This window comes from Schistocerca americana, chromosome 9, assembly GCF_021461395.2.
Source record: "Schistocerca americana isolate TAMUIC-IGC-003095 chromosome 9, iqSchAmer2.1, whole genome shotgun sequence".
Classification (NCBI taxonomy): Eukaryota; Metazoa; Arthropoda; class Insecta; order Orthoptera; family Acrididae; genus Schistocerca; species Schistocerca americana.
The window spans coordinates 95,950,140-95,972,374 of record NC_060127.1 but is presented as its reverse complement, the minus strand read 5'-3'; the positions used below and the strand labels follow the sequence as shown (position 1 = coordinate 95,972,374).

Genomic DNA, 22,235 nt, shown 5'->3' with positions numbered 1-22,235 from the left:
TCACTCACTCACTCACTCCTGACCTTCAGGAAAGCAGACACTCCCCTTTCTCACTGACTTGTCAGACGCACTGTCGCCCCTCATACATTGCCACTATCCAACAATGAATATCAACCAGTTTAACCTCTTCAGCAGTCAGAAATATGATAACATCTCACTGCTCCTCAATTGTTGAATTTTGCAGTGTGAATGCCACAATGTCCTTGCATGCAATCCCATGTCAGATGGATGGGACATAAAACTTTCTGTTTCTCACTTTCATCATGTGCCCACACAAGCACATGACAATGCCAGGCACTTCATTTGGGTTCCTAGATGCCCTGCTACAATACCAGCATTTCCAAATTTTAAATGATTTGGTTGTTAGAATGTTTTGTACCTTTCCATTTCAACACTCCTTATAAATATGCTGTCAACTCTTCAAGAACAGTAATTGTACATTCCCCGATACAGAAAAGTGAAGTTCCAGAAGGCAATGAGGAAACAAAATTAAATTTCATGGGTTGTGAGATTGATGTTATTTCAGTGATACCACTGTCAAGTCAAATTTATGAAGAATATGACAGTATGAACCCATTTACCAATATAACACTGCAAACACTCTGGCCTGGATGCATGCACAGGTTTGCTCAGGACAGGTGTTGAGGCAAGGTGGCCTACTACTGTTGTAACTGGTGAATCTACATCAACATCTACATTTACACTCTGCAAGCCACCCAACGGTGTGTGGCGGAGGGCACTTTACGTGCCACTGTCATTCTCTCATTACCTCCCTTTCCTCTTCCAGTTGCGTATGGTTTGTAGCAAGAATGACTGCTGGAAAGCCTCCATGCATGCTCGAATCTCTCTAATTTTACATTCGTGATCTCCTCGGGAGGTATAAGTAGGGGGATGCAATATATTCGATACTTCATGCAGAAATGCACCCTCTCGAAACCTGGACAGCAAGCTACACCGCAATGCAGAGCGCCTCTCTTGCAGAGTCTGCCACTTGAGTTTGCTAAACATCTCCGTAACGCTATCATGCTTACCAAATAACCCTGTGACGAAATGCGCCGCTCTTCTTTGGATCTTCTCTACCTCCTCTGTCAACCCGATCTGGTACGGATCCCACACTGATGAGCAATACTCAAGTATAGGTCGAACGAGTGTTTTGTAAGCCACCTCCTTTGTTGAGGGACTACATTTTCTAAGGACTCTTCCAATGAATCTCAACCTGGTACCCGCCTTACCAACAATTAATTTTATATGATCATTCCACTTCAAATCATCCTGCACGCATACTCCGATATTTTACAGAAGTAACAGCTACCAGTGTTTTTTCCACTATCATATAATCATACAATAAAGGATCCTTCTTTCTATGTATTCGCAATACACACGATCACTGTTTCCGGAATCCATGTTGATTCCTACAGAGTAGATTCTGGGTTTCCAGAAATGACATGATACACGAGCAAAAAACATGTTCTAAAATTCTACAACTGATTGACGTCAGAGATATAGGTCTATAGTTTTGCACATCTGCTCGACGACCCTTCTCGAAGACTGAGACTACCTGTGCTCTTTTCCAATCAGTCGGAACCTTCTGTTCCTCTAGAGACTTGCGGTACATGGCTGTTAGAAGGGGGGCAAGTTCTTTCGCGTACTCTGTGTAGAATTGAATTGGTATCCCGTCAGGTCCAGTGGACTTTCCTCTGTTGAGTGATTCCAGTTACTTTTCTATTCCTTGGACACTTATTTTGATGTCAGCTATTTTTTTGTTTGTGTGAGGATTTAGAGAAGGAACTGCAGTGCGGTATTCCTCTGTGAAACAGCATTGGAAAAAGGTGTTTAGTATTTCAACTTTACGAGTGTCATCCTCTGTTTCAATGCCCTTGATACTGGCACTGGTAAAAAGTTGACGTCCATTCTGTTCTGGCACATTATATCATGGACAGATATGGAGATTTTGCGGGGTACAGAAGAGCTTGAACATCACTCAGTTCATACACAAAAGTTGTGTGGACAGGCATTGTGCTAATCAAAAAAGACACCATGGTACTATCACTTGAGAGGTAACACGAGGACACAACATGTCCGTGACATACCGTTCTGCCTTTAGAATTCCCTCAATTGCTAGCAGCCATGACCTAAAGTCACACCCATTGGCTCCTCACATCATGACAGTACTGTGTCTCTCCAGATCATTGGAAGAATGGGACCTCTTCCCAGGTCACAGCCATACTCGCAGACTGTAGATCTCCTAGGATAGTGCAGAATTTCAACTCATTACTGAACACAATGTGATGCCATTCGTTAATGGTCCATGCTTCCTAGTCATCCCACCTCTGCAAATGCAGCCATGCTGTGCTGTTAACAGTACCATACACACGAGACAGCTATTCCCTAGAGTAGGTGCTGCTTGTCTCCGACTATTGGTGTGGCGTGACACTAAGTTGCGTGGTGTCCATTACTCGTTCTGGGGTGGCAACTGTCGATGTGAAAGGATTATAATGTTTTTTATACATTTAATGGGGATCCAGCCCTGTGGTGGTCAGAAGTGATTGACTGCAACCTTGATGACAAGTATGCCAGCCGAGGATTCACATGCAGGCCGACACTGGGCCAGTGTCACATCCAAATGTCCCTCAGCTCTGGATATCACACAGTTTTACGGGTTGCCATAATTGAGTGCTCCAATGAGGTCCTTCCAAACTCTGTCATATGCTGCAAACTCTCTTTTACAAGTACACAGCATCTCTGCATCCTTCAGTGATCACTCAGCATGTGACACTGTTCATGCCACTCATTACACTACCAGGCCTGGTAACAACACTAAACATGAACAACACTAAATCACTCTGGTGGCAGTTCTACCTCTCGCAGAGACGTGCAACTCATGAATAATTTCTGTACTTGCTGATGGTGTGTACATATATGAAGTTATATTGATATCTGGCCACATCTTTTGGGTTGTACATCTTTTTTGTGAGACAGTGTATATTTCACGAGGGGTCTGTTTGTAATGAAGATTGTTTCCTAAAGTGCCAACAGAAATTTACAAACTCAGTTTCCAAATGTTGAGGCACTTTATAGAAGGGCTAATGAAATAGCTTTTAATTTAGTTTTGAATATAATTATTCATTCCTGGTTTCCTGCTATAGTCTTTGATCAGTTTGTTTAAACAAAACAAGAAATGGACCTGAATAATGAATTTCTCTTTTTTATATACACAGGAATCCAGAATTCAGGTGAAAATACTTTTAAATCTGGTGTTATGGTAATATCTACAACAGTTCACAGAAATTTGACTGTTATTGTCAAGAATAATATAAAAAAATATATACTCTTAATACCCTGCCATCTAAAAGTTACATTTAAGAATTTATAAGCAGCTTGTACAATAGTTTCAGTTAGAAACTTTACATATCATCTTATCTACGTTATACCAAAAGGTTATTAACAAGATAGCAAGGAAGGAACTATGCAAAATAAGATGACATTTTTGTTGGGTTGTTAAGGCAACTATACAAACTGAAGATCAAAGCTGTATGGACAGTGTATTTCAAGCAGCTTATCACTGAGCTTATTCTGTTTTAAATCTAGACATGAAGGTACATCTAGAAAGTTGCTTATAATGTATTATATTTCTAGATCTTGTAAATGGGCTACAGTTAAGAGTTCAGCAAAAAGCTTTTGTACAAGCAGAAACAGTGATAGACCTTTGAAACATGCAAAATTCGCTCTCTTGGAGATCAGATAACTGCAGTGCGTACTGTCATGGGATCAGCATTAACAGCTTGATCCTGTGAGCTGAACTGCAGCTGATAAGATATGTTTGTTTACAAACTGACTCACAGCCTGGGTCCTGAGTCAGTTGCTGCAGAGACCCCCAAACAAGCAGTGGGAATGTTTTCCAGAAAGCCCTACAGGTTTTTCTTTTGTACCTAATGATACACTTAAGTATTTAGAATTGCTTATTAATTATGTTATGTTTTGGAAATATTTCTGCTGCTAATGAAACGTAGAATCTGATGGTGAGCCCCACTCACACATCTGCCTAAAGGTTACCATATGTATCTCTATTACTTTACAAAATACCTTACAATGAAGGAAGGAGTGTCATTTCAGTACACTCATATATATTTTACACAGTTTATTGTTGGAAAAAAGTTACCTTCCTGCAGTCCTTAAACGCACACTTCATACAAATAAAGAGTACAGTTATATACTATGTTTATGGCATGTATAGCTCTTGATTTGGCTCTAAGGTAGCTTAAATCAGAGTACAGTGTTATCATTTATAGTATACATATTTCATGTTTTTTAAACTTTACCATGACTGGTTCAATAATTTAATCATACTATCTGTAAAATTAATTTTAAGTGATTTATCTTCTTTAGAGCCTGGGATGTACTTTATACTTACAAGTCAGAGCTTTCATTGAAGCAATACGAAGCACACTTTCAATAAGTAAATCTGACATATCAGATGGCCAAAGAATTTGAATGACTTATTCAGTGTAATACAATTTGATATTTTTTTCATTACACTGATGTGTAGTGGATGTTGTTATAGTTTTCTTCAACTTGAAATAGCAAAATTTCACATATTATTTTAGCTTCTACAACAAGTAATAGCAAACAATTATGATCCAGTATTTTTACACTTATTTTATCAGATTTCATATAATATTAATGTACTTAATTTCTCAAGTTCTACAGTTTTGGAGATCTAGTGACATATGCAAAGTTGCATTTATGCAAAAGTCACATGCATAGCTTGAGCACCAACTTATAGGAGCATAAATACTTCAGAGGATAAATTGTGGCAAATTGCTGATTCTGATAAAATGTTCTCCTTGTACACCACCTTGGGAGCATTTATGAAAATCTACAATGGACGAGAGAAATTTGTCTTCTGTATCAGTTTATGGATGAGAAATTTCTTCAGACCCTCAGTGTATTTCTTTCTGTATAAGAATAGAACCATTAGCAATCGTTATAATGTTGAACTGCTGCAGCAGATGCCTAAAAAAGTTTTGCATTCATCTTTAGATGAGGATTTTCTACTGTGTGAATTTGAACACTATGCTCCAGTTATTGTGAAAAAAGATTTGATCCGGACTTCAAGCAGTAAAAAAAGCTCTATTTGTAGAAGAAGCAGTTATGGTTGTGTGATGTGTCTGTGATATGTACTACTTAGGCAGTATTTATGGAAAATGTAAGTAAATACACTGAATTTCATATGGAAAGATATTGCTGCTTTCAGAATAAGCATACTTTCAATCTGTTTTGATTCCAATAACTGGAAGCTTCCAGATAAAGAATATCACATTCAAAAAAGTAATATTCAAACAGGTATGAACTAACAAAAAATCATTATTAATAGGCATAGGTAACAGAAACATGCCTTTCCAATAAATTATTACAGTAGTGAATTATATTGGTTTTATTATGAAACAATGTGTAGCTTGTAGTCATATAGCATAGAAGTGTCACTGTAGACAGAGTTGAAACTCAGCTATCCCAAGCACAATCAAAGTGATGAGTGAACAGGTCTAGATTATAGCAAATGTTTCTAGCCTTAGTGGTACAGAAGCTCACACTTAACTAATTCAGACAAATATAAGTAACCTCTCCTGACCTGAAATAGATATTAATGGCGCTGCATTAAAAGAAGCTACAATTTAAATTCCAGTAAACATAATAGAGCAGCTTAGGTAGACATGTTTCATGCTTAGAAATATCAATAATGGTCTTGACTTGAAGATAAAACGCACAAGCTTATACTTCAACTTATTATTGTCTTATTAAGTTATACCCTGGGACAATGTAGTAGTAGTAGTAGTAGTAGTAGTAATAGAGCAGAATTTAGCAAAGTTGGTAACTTCCCTTGCATAGACATCCTAACTTTCTGTGTGCAGGGTGCAACGAAAAGGTATGACCAAATCTCAAGGAATCCTTCCTCAATTGAGGCTGGTTGGGAGAATATGAGGCCCTAACAAACAAATCATCAAGAATGCCAGCCTAAAGGCTAGCAGAAAATGGTGCACAAATTCTCGACAGCCCATAAAAACTGATTGTAAGTTTTCACATCATATCTTGTTGAAATGAAGCTCATCCATGAACAGCACATTTTCACTAAAGTGAGAGTTGACACATTGTTGAAACATTGGTTGCTGATAGTGCCTGCACACACAGTGCATGGTATGAATACAGTTCTCATGCACCACCCTGTCAACATTACCTGTTGTAGCTGATCGTCTTACACTGACACTAGGGTTGCCATCAGCAGCATGAAGAACTTCCTCTTCCAGCTGAGGTGCTGTCATCCTATTAGGCCTCCCCAAGTCTTGAGTAGTAGGGTTAAATGTCCACTGCTCCCCAAGATGACAATCAGTTGCTTCTAATGTTCTCCTGTCAGGCACCGGCATTATAAAAATCTCTCCCAGTACAAACATAGAGTGTCATGGCTATTGCCATCTGCTAATCCATACAGCAAACAGCATCCACCAACTCTGGCTTTGTGCACACTTCTACTGCACATCACCAGAAGTCAAGTCAGAGATGAACAATGAACAGTTGATGCTACATGCTTGATGCTAGTTGAGCAATGAAATTAATCACATGTGAAACAAGCAGTGAAGTGAGTTACATGTCAACATTACCTTTATTCTATTGAGACAACAAACACTGGTTGTGCCCTAAGAATTAAAACTTACAGTTTACCAGACATAAACAAGAGGGTATTTTGAACATTTTATGTGAGGAAATGTTTCACATAATGCTGGTAGTTCCCCCCCCCCCCCCCCCCCCAATGATTTTTGTGATTATGAATAGGAGTAGAAAGTGACCTCTAACATGGTTGTGAGTAATAATAAAATTCAGTTTGTTGGATGGCTCCTACAATACAAGACGGAAGAATAATATTTTTGTCTATGCTTCAGAGTAGGGTTTTGAATTTGAGAATGATCTTCAACAAATCAATCACATTGTTGTTGTTGTGGTCTTCAGTCCTGAGACTGGTTTGATGCAGCTCTCCATGCTACTCTATCCTGTGCAAGCTTCTTCATCTCCCAGTACCTACTGCAACCTACATCCTTCTGAATCTGCTTAGTGTATTCATCTCTTGGTCTCCCTCTATAATTTTTACCCTCCACACTGCCCTCCAATACTAAACGGGTGATCCCTTGATGCCTCAGAACATGTCCTACCAACCAATCCCTTCTTCTAGTCAAGTTGTGCCACAAACTTATCTTCTCCCCAATCCTATTCAATACTTCCTCATTAGTTATGTGATCTACCCATCTAATCTTCAGCATTCTTCTGTAGCACCACATTTCAATAGCTTCTATTCTCTTCTTGTCCAAACTATTTATCGTCCAAGTTTCACTTCCATACATGGCTACACTACATACAAATACTTTAAGAAACGACTTCCTGACACTTAAACCTATACTCGATGTTAACAAATTTCTCTTCTTCAGAAATCCTTTCCTTGCCATTGCCAGTCTACATTTTATATCCTCTCTACTTTGACCATTATCAGTTATTTTGCTCCCCAAATAGCAAAACTCCTTTGCTACTTTAAGTGTCTCATTTCCTAATCTAATTCCCTCAGCATTACCCGACTTAATTCGACTACATTCCATTAACCTTGTTTTGCTTTTGTTGATGTTCATCTTATATCTTCCTTTCAAGACACTATCCATTCCGTTCAACTGCTCTTCCAAGTCCTTTGCTGTCTCTAACAGAATTACAATGTCATTGGTGAACCTCAAAGTTTTTATTGCTTCTCCATCACGTAGATTCAGTATTTCTTGACTTCCAAAACGCTTTTGACTCAGTACTGCACTGATATGTATTAGGGAAAGTACATTCATCAGGAGTATCAAACAAAAATATGTGACTGACAAAGAAAATAATCAATTTTTGGCAGTATAATGAAATTGTATGGATAAAAAATATACTCACAAAGTGATGGCAAGAGAACACATACATAAAAAAAAAAGTTTAGCTTTTGGAACCAGTGGCTCCTTCTTTCAGAAGAGGTGGTTAAGGGGAAGGAAGAGGGGTGAAGGGAAAGGAACTGAAGAGGTTTAGGAAAGGGGGTAGAGTTCAGAAAAGTCATCCAGAACCCCGGGTCAGGGGAGACTTGCCAGACAGGATGAGAAGGAGAGACTGATTGTTTCCTGAAAGTTAGGCCATGTATTTTTGTATATGATTGAATTGTGGATTTGTTGGTGAAGGGTATGCAGCATGGTATCTCAGATGGAGTATTCAGGCCCTAGGGAAGGGTATTGGTCTCTTGCTGATGGTATTGTGTATTAATGACTTGGTGAATAATGTTATGAGTAACCTCAGAATTTTACAGCTGATGCAATTATTAGCAATGAAATGACATCTAAAAAAAAATCCATGCACAAGTATTCAGTCACTTTTGGTAAGATTGGTGTAAAGTTTGGCAACTTATTTTAAATGTGTAGAAATGTAAATTTGTGCTTGTCACAAAATGGGAAAAAAATGTTGTTTTGTGACTACAATATCAGTGATCACAGCTGGATTCATGCAGTTCATACAAATCCCTGGGTGTAAAATTGTTTTATATGAAATACAATGACCACAAAAGCTCAGTCCAAGGCAAAGCAGGTGGCAGACTCCCGTTCATTGCTACATTACTGGGAAAGTACAGTCATTATGTAAAGAAGTCTGATGACAAAGCACTTGTGTGTCCTATCTTAGAATATTACTCACGTGTGTCAGACCCATACCAAATTGTATCAGCAGAAGATTCTAAACACATGCAAAGGAGGGCAGCATGAATTGTGACACGTTTGTTTGACTGTGGTGTGAGTGTAATGCAAATTGTGAATGATTTGAATGGCAGATGCCTGACTGTAGGTACCAACTATCCCGCAAAAATATGTTTAAACAGGTTTGAGGACCAGTGTTGAGTGAGAAACCTAGGAATATACTTCAGGCGCACAAATATGGTTCTCAAAGGTTTCACAAAGATGAGACCAGATAAGATTACATTAACCACAGTGTACATGGAACCATTAAACATAGGGATGACTGAGAATTCGACACACGACCTGTGCTCTGTCTCGCTTGCTGTAGCTATCTCACCTGGCTGCACACTTCTCCAGAGCCAGGCCATGTTAAGGGTAAAGAGGAGAAGAGAGGAAACTGTGAATGCATCATATTTAAGTGGCATTGCATACTACTTGGTTCCATATTTCTCAATTATTTTTTGCACACTTGAAGACCTAATTTTCATCTGGTTCAAATTCTCAGCATACAGATAGACACAGACAATTTCACAGCTTTTTGCACTCAAGTTACCTCATAATTGTGACTTGTGTGATTGGATTCTTTTTATTATTATTATTATGAAAATAAATATGTTGTTCAAAATATTTTATCATGTTTGCAACCTTGTTATGGAAATGTGAAACTCTTTTGCAGGGAAACAATGTAGACCTCCTGGACAGTTTTAACATAAAAGAAATTGTCAGGGAATTACGTTGCAGGTCAATCACTTCCATCTGTCACGTGCATGCGGTTGCCTTCAACTTAAAAGGCAAATTGTCTCATAACAGATGTAAGATTCATAGTTCCTCATGTTTAAAAAAATTATCATTGTAATTCTTTCAAGGCCACTATGAATTCTTCAAACCTCATGGTCTCTTAAATGCCAGTTAGTTTAGGGAAATGGACGGCACTTTTGGGTGGCTTTGTCCCTTCCACAATGTGGTTTTCTATTTAAATGCTTCTCCATCATAGCATAGATAAGTTGTTCCTCACCTTGCAATTTCTTACTTTGGTCAGTCTGCAGTAAGGTCCACTTAGTCAGAGGTCTGCAATCCATTTTGGATGTTCTAATTTTCGTTCCTGCACTCTTCCCTTCATAAATTCAGCAATTGTGAGTTTTAAATTGACATAACTTACCAGACATGCCCCTTCACTTAACAAATGTACTTTGCAGTAATGTATAAAGTCTCCATACTCTTCGTTCAGTTCCGTCAGAAACTGTTGCAGCTGACAGTGGAATACTGTACGTGACTTCAGAAAGTTTACAATTCATACCATTAATTTTATCACTTGTTTTGTGCGTGCAAATTTAACACAAAGTGCTTCTTGATGTACAGAACAATGAATCCCATGTGTTGATCACAGTAATTTTTTGCCCTTTTGTCTTCAACCAAATGTTTTCAGTTCTTTATGCATTATGTTGCAATGTCATTTAATATCAAATTTTCAGTACCTCTCGATTATGCGTCTGCATAATAGACATTGAGAATTCACATCCTCCTCATCTTTCATTCCCATTGATTTTTAAAGTCTTGTGACAGTGGATCACTCTACTGTCTCTTTTTGAGCAAATAGCCACTGTACCTATGAATTTCCTCTATACCTTGAACAGATAGTGAAGGGTAAACAGTGCTGACAGCACAGTTCTGCCAAGCTAAAGAGGGTTGTGATGATGGAAAAATGCCTTACCGTAATACTAAATGAAACATCACACTGTACTGAGTACATCATAATAGTACAGAGCAAAGCCAAGACTGGTGGAGTGCAGGTCACATGTGTCCTCCACGCAGTGCTCATGTGCAGTTTGGCATGATATGGCTGACTCTGATTTAAGCTGTCATTTTTTCTGTGCTTCATGTGTGAATGGAATGGGAAGAATCCCTAATATACAGTAGTATGGGGAGTACCCTCTGTCACACATTTCATGGTGGTTTATCAGAGTATGAATGTTGACTTAGACATCTGCTGTTACAAGAAACTGTTTAGAACTGCAAATCAAAAGAAAAAGAAAAATGGTTTCTATATTGGCATTTAATACTAGGTGTTTCATAATTCCTATTACAGACTTCTAAGGGTTGCATGGAGGATTTAGTAAATAATGGTTTGATATGGAAGCCATGTCTGGAAATGTACAATTTGGAAATAGAATAAGTTTGAAAGTCAGGCTACTCTTAAATCTCCTGCTTCACAGTACAAGCACAAAATTAGAATAGAGAATCACTGTCAGTCCCTGTTGTAATTATGACATCACATTTGGCTGACTTCTATGGCTGCAACAGACTGGTACATTTGCCACTAGGAGGGTTGACTGTAGAGCTTCAAGCACACTGCAGTCTTGACATTGAAGCAGATGTCCTTCATTGTGTAGAAGAGAACCTGACTCAAATATTCAAAATATGTGATGAAATTAAATAAATTCTGACATCAACCACAACTGGGAGTCAAAATAAATTCAGTGGCAACTACTTACATAGAACCTTCTGTCCACCATACTCATTTGCTCACTGCATTATGCTGGATTCCCACAAGATTTCATGAGAGAAATTGCACCTGCAGACACCACACATGTAAAGTACTTGAAACATTGCCATGCCATGGGCTCCTGTAGAGCACACAGGTCAGAATTCATTGTCTCCACTGTGCGTTTATTGTAAAGTGGGAGATTTGAGTGTGATCCAGTCTTCACACTTAGTTTACATACCGATTTTACATTTCCAGACGTGGGTTCCTCATAAAAACTTGGCAGTGTGCCTGAAGCTCTACAGTCAACCCTCCTAGTTGCAAATGTATAAGTCTGTTGCAGCCGTAGCTTTAGTTGGCCGAATGTGATGTCATAATTACAACAGGGACTGACAATGATGCTGTATTCTAATTTTGTGTTTGTACTGTGAAGCAGGAGATTTAATAGGAGCCTGATGTTCAAACTTATTTTATTTTGAAACACTCTGTATAGACCGAGGACTGAAAAGTGCTATTAGCAACATGAAAATTAAGTGTCCTATGTAAATGTTTGTTCTTTACAAGTGAGTGAGATAGCATGGTGATTAAGAAGAGAGATTCATGTTCAGACCAGCCATTTGGATTCGCGTTTTCTGTAGTCTTTCTTCTAATATGTATGTATGTTCAGGAAATTTCTCATACAGTCACAAAAACATTTAGCAAGTGATAGAAGTTTAGGGGAATACCAGGTGAGCTGAGGTGTGAATGGAAATTTAGGCTGAGGAGTGAGGTTTGCTAGGTTAGTCAGTGCAGTTGAGCAAAGCCACTGTGATGTAGTAGTTAACACATCTGTGCAGTTAGCTGGAGACATGGCTTCAAATCTTGGCCTTGGTACAAATTTTCATTCATTGTTTGTCTGTATATATACGTCATAAATCTTTGAGATTTGCTAAGGTCTCTGGAACCATAGAGTTTAATTTGCTCAAACACAAAGATTTAATGAATAATACTATCATGTCTAGGGTTCAGAGTGGAGTTAAGAACTCTGGTACAGAAGTATTTAATAACTTTTCACAGAAGATAAAAAAATTGGAAATTCCTAGCTGTTCAAAAGAAAATATATAAACTTTTGTCATTAACCATTCTTTCTACAAATTATATGAATATCTAGATCTAGTTATTAAAAAGTTCTGTTGGTTGCATGGCACATTGCAGTGTTCATTGTAAAGTTAAAGGATAAGTAACAATGTACCACAAAGAGGAATCAATATTTATAGATGAATGTAATTATTTTCATTCAAGAAATAACATTGTAATGAAGTAAACATTAAGCTACCAACAGGTGCTAAACAGCAACTATTTAGTATAACTGAGGAGACAGTATGTTTTAAGGTAGCAGCCTTATTTTCTCATTTTTTCAATTAAGTTTATCTGGCATAAGCATGAATAGCATTAAAGACTATAATGAAGTTTTATTGTTAATGCGGTACAAAGACTGAGACCTTAACATATTGATTTTTTTTACAAATTATGCCCCAAAAGTTGTATTTTTATTAATTAAAATGCCATATAATGAATGATATTATATACAGACATATAAGGATAGTTTTTAAAGTTCAAAATAAAGAGTTACAAATTTTTGAAGGCCACCATCAATAAAATCATGAGTGTACTCATGTACTGGCCTTTGACTTAAATATCCTGAAACTTAGTAGTTTTTTTTTAGTTTCTGTCTACCTAATGAAGTTGAACCATGTATTTCAGAATGGTTTACTGTGAACAGAAATCTTGGTGGAGCTGGTTATGGCACAGTGGGCATTTTTCTCATACTGCTCATGAGCACTCGTCAGTCATCTGACAAGTTGTCGTTATTTTCAAACTCCAATGAAGTGTAGTATCTCATTTTTCTTTGCTTTCCAAGGCATTAAATTCAATATCAAACTTAGGATCACTATAGCCATCTATTTTTGGAAACACTACCTAAACAATAGTATGGAACAGGGGCTAAGAGCTCGCACTTTTTGTCAGCTGTCCAAAGCTACACACAGTAAAGACAGTATCTATTGGCAGTCACCTCAAACAAAAGATGACAACTAGGCTACAAATGTAGGACTGGATGCTCTTCAATGAACAAACATTTAACCAATAGTGCTGAAATGGATATAAATGAAGTTTTATTTTTATGAAATGTCTTTCTTAAGTTTTCAGAGTATATGTGGTATTTTAAGTTTCTGTCAAAATAGTAAGAATGAGATAACTTTGGACTGTATGTTAAGGGGTAGAATAAAATGTAAGTGAGAGAATAACTTGATAAATAGGCAGAGGTTCAAGTCCCGGTCCAGCAACTGGTTTTAGGCTGCCAGGAAATTTCAAATCAGTGCACAGTCTGCTGCATAGTGGAGTATTGGTTCTAAACACAGCCCTATAGTGGTGGCTAAGACATTTCTACTTAGTATAATTTCTTCCATGAGTCATAGGACCATAGGTGTTCAGGAGAACTTTCATAAATTTGCTATTTGAGGCTCTGTTGTCTAATCTCCTCAATATTTCCATGAGGCAGCTGTTCATAATAATATTAAGATGCGAGTGAGTCAATCACATCTGGAGATGATGAACAGCTGCTTCTTGAAAGTAACATGTGGTTTAGACAATATGATTTAGTGAGTGCTATGTCTAAGAATCTTTGACCAACGTACGTGAAGTTTATAAGTTAGGATGATAAAATTTAGACCTAAGACTGTGCAGTGGGTAAAAGTCCTGTACACAATTTTGAATTATAAGGTCAGTTAATTAAATGGCAGTTGACAATATCACTTGACAAGTTGTTGTGCTCATTGCTGTGTGTTGTGACCCCATGAACCAAGTGTCTCCATCCTGGATGGTTACCAGTTTCTCTTACCTGGAAAGGTAGACCAGAGATCTCGATGTGATCTATCCACCTGCTCACGGCTCTTCTCCTCAGTCTCTTGCCCTTCATCTTCTCTTCCATGATCATTCTCTTTAGGTTTTCTCCATCTCTTCTCACAATATGGCCAAAGAACTGGAGAATTTTTGTTTAACATGAAAAGAAACGGCCATGGAGACATTGATTTGGTCAATAATGGGTATATCTGTTGTTCTTTCAGTCAATTTTATCCACAGCATACTGCTCCAGCAGCAAAGCTCAAATGCGTCAACACACTGCTTGTCTCTTGCAACCATAAAGGAGATGGAAAATACGAGTGTTTCAACAAGCTGGACCATTCTGATGTTCATTATTGCTTTGTTTTGTCAGATCTTGGTGAGAGGCCTCTAGCCACTCACCTTGGCATGATCCATCTTCATGGCATCTTCACACCTTCTCCCATGTTGCAGATTGGTGGCTGACCACATTAGAGTAAGGAAGCCTGCAGGACCTGATGAGATAGCTGCAGAACTAATCAAGTTGTTCCATAGTGTTTGGGAGGAGAGTAGTATCCCAGAGGAATGGAAGAAGAATGTAATCATAACACTGCATAAGTCATGACTGCCTATCATCAGTAGTCTATAAATTCTGTACTTGAGTATTGTAAATGCAACTGAGAAGGGGATATGAGGAACTGGAGGAGGAGCAGGCACAGGGTGCTTGTAAGCCAGTGTGGAAAACACAGAACCACATCTTCATTATAAGAACAGTCATTGAGAAGAGCATAGCCAAGAACTGGGACATTTGTCTCACATTTCTCAATGTTAAAGCTGCATTTTGACTCTGTGCCAAGGAAATAAATGTGGGAAGCACTGGTAGCAAAGAGAGTACGAGTGAAATATACGAATTCCTTGAAGAGTGTGTATGAACAACCAGTGGGACTGGTTCATATTGATGTTGAAATGTCATAAGAATTCTGAATGGAGAATGGAATTGAGCAAGTTTCTAATGAAGTAACAAAAATGTGTGGGTGGTGAACCCAAAGAACAAAGCTTGAAATATGAAGACAGCAACCAGTCTATCTGAAAACATTGATGTATGCAGGTGCTATTGTATTGGTGGCTGACACACCAGAAAGACTGAAGCAGGCCATATTGGAATGGTATGAAGAACTGAAGAGGAATGGGACAATAGTGTATGGAGACAAAAGCAAAGTACTTTGGGTTTCAAAACAGAACAGACAGGGAGAACAACTCTATATACTTTGTAACGGAAAGCCTCTTGAAGAAGTAGACAATTTTGAATGTTTCGACACCATGCGAAGAAGTGGTGGTGGAATAGAACAAGGCATTCTGAATAGAAGTAAGAAAGCAGCTTTAGCCTACCATCAGATGAATAACATGATAGAGAAGAAAGAGATAAGTAAGGAAACTAAAATGCAAATTTACAGTGCAATTATGTCACCAATTACAGCATATGGTATGAAGAGTTTGGCACTACAAGAGAAGCACGTAAGTAGAATTACTGTCACTGAAATAATGCTTATGAGGAGAGCTGTAGAAAAGACCAGAAAAAATATTTAGAAATGAAGCAATCTGAGAAGAGAATAGGCAGAAGAAAGCAATTTGTGTGGTGGTTGAGGGGCATCAGTTGAGGTGGTATGGGCATTTAAGAGAACAGGAAAGGAAAGAAAAGCTAAACTAATATTTGAAATGTGTGTGCAGGGAGGAGCTGGACGAGGAAGATCTCGCATTACGCCAAAGGACAAGGTCAAAGGCATGGAGAAATAATCAGGGAAATGGGGAGAGAGTATGGAATGGAAGAAGTGTGTAGTGGGGCTACACTGGTGCTTGAAAGAGTAAGAGATGGAGGAGGAAGAAGAAGAAGAAGAAGAAGAAAAATTACTGGCTACAGGTTACAGGAAGCTATTGAGAACCAGGAGGGCCCTGGTTTTACGTTTGTGGCACACTAACAGCCACTGTGCAGGAAGCGGCAGTCACACTCGAGTGAGAGGCAATTAGTGTTGGTCTGCTGAACCTGCCTCACCTAGCTGAGGTAACGCCGCTGCACTGGCTCCATTGTGCTGCCAGCTCATGCCTCTTCCAGTTGCAACACAGCTGTGAGGCCACAGAAGAGAGGAAAAAACTGTCAAGGTCACAGGAAGTGCTCAAGTCCTCCATTCCATTATGTTTTTAGCTGTCAGGAAATTGAGGCAATTTATTTTCATGTCAATTCTTTACAAATAGGTTCTTTGTCCTTAGTGTGATTCATAGTACTTATCTTTCCAATATAAAAACTTTTCCTTTTCTTGTACACATTGTGTATATAAATACTGGTGATGTTTTGTATACAATGCATGTACAGAAAATAAGTGTCATTTTGGAAAAAGACTTATGAAAAACATGTTTTCAAACCAAAATTCATATTACAAGAAGAGCATTTTTAAACTATTTTTCTATATAGTTACCACCATTGTTCAGACATTTATCATGGTGGGAAACCAACTTTTCTATGCCCTCTTCATAGAAAGATGCCACCAGTGAAGGCAGCCACTGCTGAACATATTTTTTGCTTCATTTTCTGCTCGAGTTCCATCTCATAGGTGAAACTGTCAATGTGGTATGATGCTATGAAACACTGAGAAAACATTGGTGCAAAATCCAAAACAGAAGGCATGGGGAGCTCAATCAAAGCATAGTGTTTCTTCATGACAATGCACGTCCCATCCCCATTCTGCTGGTTTCACTCAAAACCTTATTTGGCAATTCTGTTGGGAGCAATTGTCACCCACCAAACAGCCCTGATCTCTCACCTTCTGACTACCACTTGTTCTTGAGCTTTAAGCATGGTTTTGGAGTAATGTGCTACTGTGATGATGATGATCCAAAAAATGGTGTTCAGCGGTGGCTGTCTTATTAAAAAATAAAGAAGCAGCATATTCCATGAAGGAAAAAACAGCAGACAGTTTTATAGTCACTTATGTAGAATGGGCAAGAACAAACTCTCAACGAATATTCTAAATTTAGCCCATTCAATGAAAAAAACCGTAACATAACAGTAAAGCAAGTAAAACATTATATTGAGGCAACTGTATCATCACATAATCAACCATGATAAGATCCTGGGACAGCTACTAATGTGTCAGAACTGTACACATTTCTTCGCAGATCTGAAGAATACAGGTGCTGTAAACTGTCCATACACTGCCACTTGCCCCTGGTATGGCTGATAGTGCGAGACTTCACATAGCAACACAGTTAGGTTGGGAAACAGTGGCACGATGTGAAAAATGGTTCCTTGTAATGAAAGCAGTACTCTTACTTGTCGTCCCTGTGTGTGTGCGTGGGACATAGTGGGTTTGGGTGGGGGGGGTGGGGGTTGGATTTTTCATCTTTAATCTGAGAATTAAATTAATTGTATAATTTCAAGAAAAATGACAGCCTTGATACTTGCCAATGGAGTGAGAGAGAGAGAGAGAGAGAGAGAGAGAGAGAGAGAGAGAGAGAGAGAGAGAGAATGGCTCTGAGCACTATGGGACTTAACTGCTGTGGTCATCAGTCCCCTAGAACTTAGGTTTAAGTAGTTCTAACTAACCTAAGGACATCACACACATCCATGCCTGAGGCAGGATTAGAACCTGCGACCGTAGCGGTCACGCGGCTCCAGACTGTAGTGCCTAGAACCGCACGGCCACTCCAGCGGGCAAAGAGAGAGAGAGAGATATTGGGGGGGGGGGGGAGGGGGGGGGTACAAGAGCTATTGAAAATGAAATTCGCACAAAAGCAGAATGTACTCCCATTGATGAAGTAAGAAAGGAGAACATCAGGAAGAAAGTAAGGGTATTTGATACAAATGAAAAGATAGAACAAAACTATAAATAGCATTAGCACCTCTAAGGAATGTAAAATGGAAGTTGCACAATAAATGCTTTTCTTAATGAACTGATTAGTCGGAGAGATGTAGAACACTTGCAGAATCAACTTACATTTGAGTGAAATGGACTATATCGTTGATGTTTATTATTGTTATTATTATTATTATTATTATTATTACAACAGAATTAGGATACACTGGTGAAAAAGTATGGTTAATGTATTTGAACCATTTATCTGATATGTTAATATATTGAAGTGTTCTTTCATAATATCAATTATTATGCCTGTGACCCAGGAATGAAGCAACAAACTGAACTGCGCAGTGTGTTGTTATTCCTGTTATGTTCTCCATACCGGTCTGGTTTCATCTTGCATGCAGTTGTGATTGACTTGTGCTTATTTCTGGACAGTTTCAATCTTCTCGTAGAAGTTTTGCATTGGTGTGGTATTTATTGCAGGACGAGAGATGCGAGCTACAATGAGGAGGAGGGCACGGTGCGGTTCTTCTTGCGGGGGCGGCCCATCATTCTGCACGCACCCTCTCCTCTCATTGAGAGCTTCGACCTCAGCAAGGTCAACCCGGCGCCTCACACCAGGCTGAAGCTTGAGTGGGTGTATCCTTTACCACTCATTGTTTCTTCAAGGAAAGAAGTGTGAAATAATTCTGGAAATAACAGGTTCTATGTATATCATGATGTCTAATTTAAATTCCCTATCCACTTTCATTAACATCAGATGACATTAGTAAAGAATAGTGAGCTTCTGTTCATATCCTTCTTTGTAAACCATGATTTTTCTAATACTGCAACAAGGTGGTGTGGGTTATGAGCATGTAACAGAACAATTTGCACTTCATTGATGGCACTCAACTTTCTGTTGGGTTTTCTGATGGATACAAAAGGCAGAGCAGTAATTTCCTGGACGCTACTTGAGACAGAACTTTGTGTAGATGTCTTCATCAAACATCAGTGTAGCTTTGGTTTATTTTACAGTCTTTAGAAGAAATGTGTGTGACCCTGATACAACAGCAACAAACATTTTTGTAAGTGAAGCCTTCTGCAGCTGTTGTCACTGTCAATAAAATTCTTCAGGGTCTGTGACCACATTGTCAATACATAAAACTCTCCAAAGTTTTGGCCACTGTTACAACCAACCTTCATCAGTGTGTTGAGTTAACAGCTAACTTTTTCTCACTAAGCAGCCAGCTCAATGTCCTGAGGAAGGCCATATACAACAGTGGCTGAAATGTTGGAGAATTTTGCATATTAACAATGTGGACTCATATGCTGAAGAATTTTGCTGACAGAAACCAATATTGCTGGATACTGAGCATTCAGATTATGGGAAAGAAACCTTAAGAGGTGACAGTTTGAAATTGGGAGAGTAATGGGTACAACAGCAAACCTTTTCAAAAACAATGCTAGTGCTGCTGTCAGGATTTCATAGAGAAAGGGATTAGAAACTGGATTAAGTATGGTAATCATGGTATAGTACTGTTACCATCAGAGAATTCTTAATTATTGAAAACTGGTGTGATTAATCGATGTGTGTCACTTGTGTGTCTTCAAACTATGGTAGGGTCGTTCAACTTTTGAACTGTACCAAAGTTGTTCTTGAAGCTATTGGTGAGAAGGGCACTGACAATTTTGTGTAGTACTAAACTAAACCACATCTGAACAAGCCTCAGGAGGCCCATCGGTACTGATGGATCACCTTGTCATCCTCAGTTGAGAGGTGTCACTAGATATGGATATGGAGGAGTATGTGGTGAGCACACCGCTCTACCAAACATTGTCAGGTTTTGTGGCCAGTGCCACTACTCCTCAGTCAAGTAGCTCCTCAGTTGGTGTCATGAGGCCAGCATGTACCTCATTTACCAATAGTGCTTGGCAGACCTGGATGGTCATCCATCGCAGTTACCTTCGGTGCCCTGCCGGAACTGGTGTTCCCACTGTGGCAAGGCTGTTGGACAATCCTCTGCAGTACATTGCACTAAAATTAAGCCACACTTGCCAGTATTTCCAGTAAGTTGACTGGAAGTTTGGACACATGCTGTGAGGTTGTGCTTGTTTGCTGTAATGACCACACTCTTCCATGAAAGCAGACATCAATTAGTGAAGGGTGCCCCATGTCTGAAACACAGAACATGAAGTAGTCATTTTGATGGTGCCAGAGGTTTTCTTTTAATTGGCAGTGGTCTACGGGGTGGATTTGGTGAGAACAATCATAGCACTGAAATCTTCGCATAACTCTCTCTCTTCCCTGCCTGCCTATTCATGACAAATCCTACTACTGTTTCTACATTTCTGCTGCTGTTGGTATTACTCAGTATTCTTCAGAACAAAAATCCTTCTTCCCATTTCACTTCACTGACTTAATAGTATTTAGATTGAGTCTTTGCATTTCTTTTTCCAGATTTTCCACCCTCCCTACCATGTTCAGTCTCCTGACATTCCTTGCTCCAACTAATAGAATGTTACCCCCCCGCCCCTACACACACACACAAACACACACACACACACACACACACACACACACACACACTCTTTTTTAAGTGCTCCTGGTGGACAGAATATTCCATCATCTTTAGAGTGTGCATCCAGGAGTATCATTTCTTTTTCTGATATTTTGACTGGTAACCTTAGTAAGGAACAGAAAATGCTGTAATTACAGTAGGATTTGTCATGAAGGTAGAGCAGAGTGTGAGGTACTGTGACCAGTTTAGTGACAATAATATCCTTACAAGTACTGACAGTGAGCACCCCCTCCCACCCACACAAAAAAAGAGGAATTATCCAATTGGGGTGGAAATTGATAGATGTGATGTACATGTACACAGAAACAAATTATTACAGTTTCAGAAAAATTGAACAATTTATTGAAGAGAAAGAGCTTTACAAATTCATCAAGTCAATATCATATTGATCCACCTCTGGCCTCAATGCAAGCAGTTATTCGGCTTGATGTTAACTGATAGTTGTTGGATGTCGTCCTGAGGGATATTGAACATAATTCTTTCCAATTGGCACATTAGATCCAGTGACGCTGGCGACAAGGATAGGGTTTGGCAAGCATGAAGACAAGCAGTAGAAACCCTCGCCTTGTGCAGGTGGGCATTATCTAGCTGAAATGTAAGGCCAGGGTGGCCTTATATCGTTGACATAACACTGTGGTTCAATGGTGCTGTGGATGACAATCAAAAGGAATGATGCCTCAGACCATCACTCATGGTTGGGGCAATAGGGCAGGTGACAGTCTGTTTGGTATACTACTGCCGCATAAGGCATCGCCAAACATGTCTCCAAACACGTCTTCGCTGGTCGCCAAGACCTATTAATCTCATTGACTGTAGTTGAATTGTCTTCAGTGGTGAGTCCAACTGCAAATTTAGCCCTCGTGAATAGTGAAGCAAAGTCTGGAGACACCCTGGACAGTGGTGGGAAACCCACCTGACTAACACCCCATATGGCCTGACAACCTGGAGTGATTGTCGAGGTGCAATTTCTTTTTTTAGCAGCATCCCTTCGGTTGTTGTCCGCAGAACCCTTACAGCACAGTGTACGTTGACAATATCCTACACCTCATTTTGTTCCCTCTCATGGCAAGCCATCCTGCATTTATATTTCAGCAAGATAATGACTGCCTGCCAGGATTTTGATGATATAACGCATCAATTGCACAGAATTTGGCATGATACCACTCAGGATGACATCCAACAACTCCGTCAATCAAAGCAAAGCCAAATAACAGTTTGCAGTTTTTCTGAAACTATAGTCATTTGTTTGGCTATACATGTACACCCCTTCTACCAATTTCCCATCCCATTCAGGTAATTGTGTTATATACACACACACAGGGTGTTACAAAAAGGTACGGCCAAACTTTCAGGAAACATTCCTCACACACAAATAAAGAAAAGATGTTATGTGGACATGTGTGCGGAAATGCTTAATTTCCGTGTTAGAGCTCATTGTAGTTTCGTCAGTATGTACTGCACTGTACTTCCTCGATTCACCACCAGTTGGCCCAATTGAAGGAAGGTAATGTTGACTTCGGTGCTTGTGTTGACATGCGACTCATTGCTCTATAGTACTAGCATCAAGCACATCAGTACATACCATCAACAGGTTAGTGTTCATCACGAACGTGGTTTTACAGTCAGTGCAATGTTTACAAATGCGGAGTTGGCAGATGCCCATTTGATGTATGGATTAGCATGGGGCAATAGCCGTGGCTCA

General features: G+C 39.1%; 1 protein-coding gene across 6 annotated transcripts in view; it reads left to right on the top strand.

Moving 5' to 3' along the window:
- The window catches only part of LOC124551354 (echinoderm microtubule-associated protein-like 2), a 666,787-nt gene that overhangs the window by 576,195 nt on the left and 68,357 nt on the right, over nucleotides 1-22,235 (top strand). For all 6 annotated transcript variants that reach the window (XM_047126385.1, XM_047126388.1, XM_047126384.1 and 3 more), the window contains one exon: nucleotides 18,456-18,611. In XM_047126385.1, the coding sequence (XP_046982341.1) occupies nucleotides 18,456-18,611 (156 nt within the window). The remainder of the gene's footprint in view (nucleotides 1-18,455; nucleotides 18,612-22,235) is intronic.